Genomic DNA, 9,566 nt, shown 5'->3' with positions numbered 1-9,566 from the left:
CCCCCCCCCCCCCCTCGGTATAGGACTAGGTTTTCATGTTTTTAAGAGTTAATAAAGGATTTCATCCTGACAAACATATTTTTATTCTGTTTTTCAAAATACTTTCTTATCGTGTTTTCAACGGAGTTTTGCAATTCATCATCACATATTTTAATATTACATATTACAAATATTACATATTACAAATATTACATATTACAAATATTACATATTACAAATATTACATATATAGCTATATTTAGTATGTTTGGAAATTTAATGAATTTGAGAGAGGTCACTTTAAAGTTTGTTCAATGGATATCAAGTTCTTCAGCTGAACTCCTGAACTTGTATATTCCATGTTTAACCCGTCACCTTTAAAGTTTGTTCAATGGATATCAGTTCTTTAGCTGAACTCCTGAACTTGTATATTTCAGAAGTTGAACCCGTTGAAGAATTCAAATTAATATTTTCAAATGTTTAGGTGGAATGTTTAAATGGTCGATGCCTGCGTTCCCTGTGAGTATACCACGTCTAAACCATATTGTGGTATCCAACCCTGAGCTTTCAACCACTCATCTTAACACTCCAATAATCCGGTCCCTCAGGTATGAGTAGTAGTGTTCTTCGTTTTTAAAAAAAACTTTCAACAAAACTTTCAATATTTTAAAATATGGCGTAGTGTAAGAAACTAAATATAGGCAAAAGCTAATTTATCCAATTTAATACAAATTATCGGTATGAAAGTCTCATTTTTTGATTAAGACTATTTCAATTGTGAACATTTTCTCTTTGTGTAAATTGTAAAACAAAAACAAAAAAGTTCGCGGATTTTATAAAAAAAAATTTCAAAATTTTATGACAATCCAAGTTTTGTTTGAGGCTAATTTTTGAAATTTTGATCATTCATAAACCTTTTTTTAATGGAGGGTCACTTAGTTTACAGCCCCATGTTGACATTTTAATCCTCTCAATTTTAAAAATTCCTACTTTTCAAATGGATGTAAATATGTTTTGTAATTTAATAAATTTATGAGGTTTCCGATATTTATTCAATTTGCTTTTATTTTTCGATTCTCAAACTCTTTAAAGCGTGTGAAAGGTAAATTAAGAATCCCATTTTTAATACTCTCTACCTAATTTGTCGAAATACACAAAAAGTCTATTAAGGTCCGTCCCCATTGGGCAATTTTTGTTACAGGGTGTCCCAATAAACATGGGAATTGAGAGATGATTAATATAGTCTTATATTTCAGATCATTGATAAATGACATAGAGTGCATCAAAAAAATGTGGTCTAACTTCTTTGTATCTTTAAAATTGACAGAGATATTAAAAATCTTAACAGTTTGCTGATTTTTAACTAACTCAATCTTCTAGACAAATTTCCTGATATCTCCGTCAATTTTGAAAGTGTAAAATGGTAGAGCACATTTTGGAAATCCCGAGACTAATAGTGTTCGGTGATAAATATTTTAAAGGGAGTATTTGCGAAAGATGAAAGGGGGTGTAGGCTTACGGCGAAAAATAATCGCTTTTGATCGCTACTAATCTTACTTCTATCTGTTGCGTCTATAAGGAGAAAATTGTTAACGACTAACACTGAAGAACGTAGCGTCCATACAAATAAAGAAAGTTGCAACATACGACTCGGATCGTAAAAAAATCAATTTAATATCAAACAAATCATTTAGATATTAAAACCTATAGTTGTCGATTATTTTTCAACACATTCATACATAGTGGATATTTCATAATATTTGTATTTGTTTTATATACAATGCACTTAAAACGCCGATTAGTTTGTCTGCTCTCTGTCTCTGCTCTCGATGCTTAATGATTCCACGTGGCAAGAATTTAATTCTATCAAAAGTTATTGAAATTTGATACTGCAATAATATTCTAAAACTATTTTAGCTAATTGAGGTTTAGTAATAAGTTTTACATGGAAAAAGTAATGTAAAATTAGTTAAGCATTAAAATAATCAATTAAGATAAAATATTTTGATTTAGGGATTTGAAGGCCACAGAGGAGGAAGAGTGCTGAATGGGTAACAGTGTTAAGAGGTGCATCAATGTTTATCAACACCAGCAGCTCTTGATTAACCGCAGTAGCTCTTGGTGAACTAACGAACACTTGTAGCTCTTTATGAACATTAGCTTTTGGTAAACCCCAGTAGCTCCTGACATACACCAGAAGCTCTTTTTGAACACTAGTATAGCTCTGATAGAACACCGGCTGCTTGTTATGATCACCAGTTCCTCTTGATAAACACAGGAAGTACTTGATGAACACCGGTATCTCTTTATGAACATTGAGTTCTTGATGAAAACGGCACTGATTGCTGTTGATTAACATCAGTTGCTGTTAAGTTACTAAACTCCGGTAACTTTTAATGAACATCTAAAGATGTTAATTCCGATTATTGTTGATGAACATCGGTAGCTGTTATTGAATTCTGGTTACTGTAGGTTAACACAGATAGCTGTTACTGAATTCTAGTTACTGTTGGTTAACACAGATAGCTGTTACTGAACTCTGGTTACTTTTGGTTTACACAGTTAGCTATTACTGAATTCTAGTTATTAACGGTTAACACAGATAGCTGTTACTGAAGTCTGGTGAGAGTTCGTTAACACAGATAGCTGTTACTGAACTCTGGTTACTGTTGATTTACACAGATGGATGTTACTGAACTCTGGTGACTGTTAGTTAACACAGACAGCTGTAATTAAGATGTGTGTCTCCATGTTGTGGATAGAAGTTTATTTTCCATAGAACCAGTGTGGGGACACTAACTATAAAATTGTTGTTGTATTGGAGCCATGTTATCTTAGCTTGTTGTTATATAGCGGATAGCCTACACTGTCGGTGATATTGAGCTTGCTCTCTGATATCTTCAGTGTTTAGGATTCATTCCACTTTGTGAAGATCTTGGTTGATAAAAGAAAACTGAAACCAAGATAGGACTCTGCACTCCAGAAATCTGAGCTTCTGTTACAGTGCGGTGAATATTGATAAAAATAGCTCTGTAAACTCTAAATTAGGATAAACCCAGCTGCTCTGCTGGGTATCAAGGGAAAGGTCTTATTGCATAATAGATACCGAGCTGGCACATTATCTGAACCAAGTTCTAATCAGTAAAAAAATGAAGGTCCTGGTAAGACTAATTAAAAACACTACTGAATCAGGATACACCAATAGCTGGTCTTCTAATCAACGTAACAGTGAAGGTTCTAGCAAATGAGAAAAAAAATATATCCAGCCAGCATTCTAATATGTGAACCAAGAAAACCCGATCAATCAGTTGAATTTAAGTCAGGAACATATCATCTGTTCTGATCGGTGCAGTAACAGCGAAGGTCCATGATATTGTATAGAACAGATACAAGAATAAGGATATTCTTGGCTGGTGTTTGATGTAAAAGCTGTGCCGTGTTTTAAGTAACTGACACTCTAGGCTCTGTATTGTGAGAAGAAAAGCTTGGTGCCGTTTAATCCTTCGAACAAACATAATCCAATAGGACAACCTTATGTCTGGCTGGCATAATTTGATCTCATACTAAATCCTAGCCAGCATGGAGAAGACACAAAACATTCTAAAACATAACAGTTTAGAGAATGATCTTAGATAATAAACAATGAGTGTTTGATAAAAAAGGGTACTACACAAAATCATCTCATACCGTGGAAGAACTCATCTTCTAAAATTACTTAACAACATTAAAGTTGAAAATAATTGATATCTGAACAAAATTTTAATGCACAAAAATGATAATATACTTTTCTAAGACCTTAGGAAAAGTTAACAATATTGTCAAAAGAATCATCCTTGTAAGATGAAGTTGACTAATAAATTCTGCAAATTTTTTCATAGAAATTGAAAACAATTTTTTCGTCTCTTTCTAGTCATAAGAATCTGTAATAAAGGGTTTATATTTTAAAATTTTCCATCCATAAGGTTGTTTCTAATAAATTTTTTAACATTTCTTATTAGAAATGTTGCTGATTTCGTAAATACAAATATTATGAAGAGTTAAAACATCTCAAAGTGTGACAACATTTTGAAATCTTAAATATAAATATTATGAAAAGTTAAAACATCTCAGTGTGCCAACATTATGAAAAATTTCGATATTTTTGAAAAAATAAAATAATCTATTGTGTAAACTGTAGTCTGTATTCAGTTAAAGAAATAGGAGTTTTTACACAAACTTTTAATATCTAATCTTTTCATCAATTTTAGCAACCAGACGTTGAAAACCTTTCATATTTAAAATTATTAACATAATATGATAGGATTATAAAACCTCAGTCCTTGAGTCAGTTTTATTGCAATAATCACAACTTGATAATGATAGGCCAAAAATAGAATTCTTTGTCATAAAAATGATCTCTGTTAAAAAATGATGAAAATTTCGTTAAAAAATTATTTAAAACATTGTTAAAGTTTTGTGTAAATATATTTTAATCTCGTAAAGCTTTAAAGTAATTTTATTAGACAAATATTAATTAAAATTTATAGACTAGAAATTTGCAAAACTTAAAAACTTTTAATTAATTCACAAAAGTAATTATTTTCTTAACACATTCGTACATACTCACTATCATACTTTTGATGAGCATTTTAAATTTAGCTTTGATCTCAAAATATTGCAAATTCTATCCCAAAAAAGCTTGAAAGACATTTTTAATAAAAAAAATTAAATAAAAAACACAAATGATTACATCTATTGTATATAAATGTTTATGGATAAATATATGTATGTATAATGTATTGTATGTCTAATAGATTCCAATGTTAGGACAGTGTATACACTTTTAAATGTCTGAAACTGCAGTATTCCACCAGTTATCAACGATTTTTGGGTCCGTCCTAGAGAAGGATTTTTGGACCCCCCCTCCCGCCTCCTACCAATTTCATACATGACCACTTTTTCAACAATTTTCATTAAATTAGTATTTATTTAGGGTTAGGTTAGGACACTTTCTTGGCCGAGCGCTGCGGCTAGGACAGGCTAGGGGACTGAGCGCTGCGGCCACATGGTTAATTATATCCATGTCCTACATATAAGATTAGTATATATTTAAGGTTAGGTTAGGTCACTTTCTGGGCCGAGCGGCGCGGCTAGGACAGGCTAGGGGGCCGGGCGCTGTGGCCACATGGTCAATTACATCCATGTCTAATATCAAAGATCCATGTACAAAATTGATAGGAGGGGAGGGAGGGCCCGGGGGGGGAGCGGGGCCGAAAATGGTTCTCTGGGAAATTATCCGATTTTTAATATTTCTCAGAACCAAAATACATTAAACATTTCTTCTTTTTAAAAGTTTGTATTAAATTTTCTCCGGAAGAAAAGTATTATTCAAGCAAAATTTAAAAATGTAAATACGTCAAAAAATCAAACAGAAGTGACCGTACGGATCTAACCTAAAAATAAAAATATCAGTTTCTTCGTATAGACACATGCTGGTTTTAATTAAGCTTCATCACGAAAAGTTTACTTTTAAAGTCTATATTTGATTAATTTGGTTAAAAAAGTATTAAGTAATTAGATTTTTATATTATAAATGAAAAAGAATTACTAAATAAAGAAGAAAGATAAAATTGTTGGACTTTTTTTATAAAAGATTAAACCAATTATAAAACCAAATGTTTAAAAAAAAGACATTATATCATTGATTTAAATTATCAAAATGTTGCTAACATTTATGCTTGAAAATTCTAATCATATCTTAAAATTTTTATTTGGAGCTCATATTATAAGGAAATATCTGAAATTGAAAACTTAAAATTTGTGATATTAGTTCCTCGAAATTTGATCTTAAAACCTACAAGTTTATTTTTGTTTAAAAACTCATTCCGTCTCTGTATATTATTAAATGTTTAATAAATGTCTGTATATTATTAAATGTTTAAATTGTGCCCCCCCCCCTAAACAAAAGCCCTCGTACGCCCCTGCGCGCCCATCTAGTAAGTTTCAACTTTTAATTGTTGGTCAATCTTTCAGCATTTTCTTATCTATATAAACAATCATACAAATTTGTGCGGATTTACAATTTTTTTAGAGGATTTAATAAATTTTTAGAGACAACGTTTTGAAATTCTGAGCACCTATAAACCTTCCCTGGGGCCATGTGAGGTCCCACAAAAGATTTGGGCCGGATCGGCTTAGTCGTTTTGACGTTTACTGGATACAAACAGACAAACAAACACCCGGACAAGCTAAGTATATATATAGACTTAGCAAAAATATTTGAAATTGCATAGTGAGAGTCTTAAAACCAAACCGTGTTTTTTGTCAATTTTCATTTAAGGTATCAGATCTAATATAAAATTATATAATATAAAAAGAGAGGGAAAGATTTTTTGATTTTATGCGCAAGCATTGTTTAGTAAAATTTTGAATATTTTCTCGATTGAAAAGCTTTCACTTATCCCACACTCAAATCCATCAATCTTCTCAGCTTTCCTTTATAAATAGAAACACAGCCTTCTTGGGCGCAACATGGGCGTCGGAGGGGGTGGAGGGGATCCACCAAATGGACAATTTGTAATGATTTTAGAAGTTTAACATTTATACATGAGTCTAAAGTTATCAAATGATTTTGAACCCCTAAATGTGGTGAAAAAAACGGTTTATTTAAAGTACCGGACCAACTTCTAGGCCGCTAAAGCAAGTAGTACAGTATACATACATACTGTGAACACCAAAGTGGAACAGTACAGTAAAAGAAGCCATGGGCGTACGAGGGCTTTTGTTTGGGGGGGGGGGGCACAATTTGCGTTTTTTGGTCCCCCCACCTTCTTGGCAACATTGGTCCCCCCCCTTAAAAACCCCTTTTTTGAAAAAATATTAATACCTTTTTTAAATTTTTTTGCACCCCCCCCCTCTCCCACCTGGACTTATTTTGTTCACCATAAAAATACACAAAAAAGACTACGTTTTTGGGTATTACTAACCTTAGAGTCTAAAAATTATTCCTTTGCTTGAAAAACTAACTTTTTGACTTTATAAATTTATCACTTAACTCCATCACAACTAACTAAATCAATAATCACAGCATCATTAAAAATTATATTTTTACGAATAAACGAAATTTCTTCTGAAATTTTTAGATAGAATTTACTTAATCTACATTTTAACCAAATCTTTTAAGCTACAATTTTCTGGGATTTGCTTGCACAAACATTTCAATGATTTTTTTCAGTAGAGAGCTCAGACAGCCTTATAGGGTGTAAAGCTATAAGTGCCAGATCGTTAAGTCTGCTCTCCGTCATAGTACATCTTATGTAAAGAAGTATTCTCTTTAGAAGGCTAAAACTTTTCTCTCCTTGTATTAACAGTGAATTTAGACAAATCCTTAGTCTTTGTCATTGTCAGGTGTTACTTTCTAAACGTAGTTTCCTTTTAATTTTGTATTTTTGGAACTCCCAGGGGGGGGCAAGAGAACTACTGCCCCCCCTAGGTACACCACTGTGCCTGACCTGAGGAAGGGAAATGCAAGCAGATGTAATATTAAAAGAGCCTCCCACATGGATGCCCCCCCTCAGCCTCTCAGGGGGAGCACGCTTAGAGGGGGGCGGGGGGGCGCGGCCCCCCCCCCTCGTCCGCCCCTGAAAGAAGCATCTGTGTCTTGGGAGATTACGGTGATTTGATGTTATTTCATTACCATGTAGCTTATAAAATAAACTTTTTTAGTAAAATGTATCTTTGTACACTGCACAATGGTAGTGTTTCCTTTACAAAACAAAATTCCCATTCCTACTGACATGCATTCTTATACTGATAAGAGAACACTTTTAACAACTCGGATTTTTACAGTGCTACATGTTCATTAGACTATTAAGAATTGAGATTGTCTTGCTATTTCACAGTTAAGGTTTCACTGCAGAAATATTATAGACTACGGCAGATCTTACCACCTACTAGACTAGATGTTTTAAGTAGGTCTGCAGAGTAGAGGTGTCCTCTGAAGTACCTTGTGGATAACTGTCAGTTTGTCTTCATAATGTTCCGCACACTATTTTCTTTCATCAAGTCAAGCTTTCAACTGTTGCGCCTAGAGACTAATGTCTTCGAAAAATTTTCTGTTTAAATTTGTGAATTTTCAAATATGAGAAATATTAACATTTGTTTCCATGCTAAATTTGTCAACTTCGAACAGTCTTAACCATGTTCTCTTACTCAGAGATTGTTAAAAAAATATTGCCAGCTGTTATGTGAACAAGTAAATTCTTAGAATTCTAATCATCATATGTCCTTAGGGTTCTATTATTTATGATCTAAAAGTAGAGTTTTTAAATTTTTAGCTGAATACAGAGAATACAAAGGTTATCAGTTTAGTTCTTCAAAATTAGAAATCGTATCAGGGAGTCTGATGGAGGATTTATATTTTTTTAAAGAGTTTAAGTAAACCCTCCTCCTTGGCCCTTCATAGAAATTCTCTGACTGTGCTACGTGTTTCGGGTCTGTGCAAAAGGTGCCATTTCCAAGTGTTTAAATACTCGATCCAGAAATATGGTTATAAACAATTTATTCCAATGTTTAATGTGACTTCCTGTACCCTCGTTCTATTCCTAATGGTAGGACAGCTATAAAATAAGGTTTATCCCTAATAGGGTAATATGGATTATACCAACATTATAATAGATTTAATACTAAGAGAAAGGTGCAAAAGAGCTGTGTGCATCAAACCAGGACTGGCAACAGGGTGTGGCAGAAAAAAAGATGAACAAGTTTTCATAACGAACGTAATTTAAACGAATATTATGACATGGCATTGATCGAATTTTTTAATCTCTGTATCTTTGCAACAGATGGTGTACAGCTTTGATATTGCAAAACTTAAAAAATCATTGGGTTTTACAGATGCAGGGCTTCGAAAATCAGAGTTCTTAACAAAAGCTTAATTTTTTTTAGAAACCTAATCAATTTCAGTAATTGTTTTTGAATATATAAAACTTGGTAATTCTATCTCACGCATCTACGTCATATATTTTCTAAGAAGTTCAATAGTCCGGTGTGGCGTTATTTTTGGGTAAACGTTAAATAATGGTAGTAGATTCTACGCACCAAATTTTCCGCGGCATCCGCGCATATTTTTGCAGTTTACGACAATGCCCACAACAGAAATCTGGTATTTTATCTGAAATTTCAAAGTTAGAAATTATATTTATACACTTAACATATATACTATATGCTGATATATAATGTGAGTACAGAAGTAATTAACTATACATTAAACTCTCATTAGTTGCAAGTATCAGAATATTAACAATTAACTTACGTAAACTAAGCTATAATATCGATCCCTTATGTTAAAACAATTGATTTTTACTGTCTGTTGCTCAGCAAAACTTGATTGATTCTCAAATTTGAGAAATAATTTCACTTAATTTAAGGTTTACATTCACAGAATTGTTGGCGGATGCCGCGGAAAAATTTGCTGCGTAGAATCTACTAGCATTATTTAACGTATACCCAGAAATAACGCCACACCGGTTTAAAGATTAAAGATAGCATTTATTGCAAAACAACAAAATATTACATAGTTAAGATTTATATAAAACTGGTAAAAAATC

General features: G+C 32.6%; 1 protein-coding gene across 1 annotated transcript in view; it reads left to right on the top strand.

Annotated features, from left to right (window-relative positions):
- LOC111713535 (uncharacterized) overlaps nt 1-4,378 on the top strand; it is a 7,914-nt gene extending 3,536 nt beyond the window's left edge. Inside the window, exons 4-5 of the mRNA XM_023488411.1 lie at nt 464-587; nt 1,993-4,378. Coding sequence (XP_023344179.1) covers nt 464-587; nt 1,993-2,026 — 158 coding nt within the window. The 3' untranslated portion in view covers nt 2,027-4,378. The remainder of the gene's footprint in view (nt 1-463; nt 588-1,992) is intronic.
- Nucleotides 4,379-9,566: the final 5,188 nt, after the last annotated feature.

The sequence above is a fragment of the Eurytemora carolleeae genome, unplaced genomic scaffold, assembly GCF_000591075.1.
Source record: "Eurytemora carolleeae unplaced genomic scaffold, Eaff_2.0 scaffold1436, whole genome shotgun sequence".
Classification (NCBI taxonomy): domain Eukaryota; kingdom Metazoa; phylum Arthropoda; class Copepoda; order Calanoida; family Temoridae; genus Eurytemora; species Eurytemora carolleeae.
Note: the sequence above shows the minus strand (reverse complement) of the source record. Positions and strands in the feature narration are given on the sequence as shown.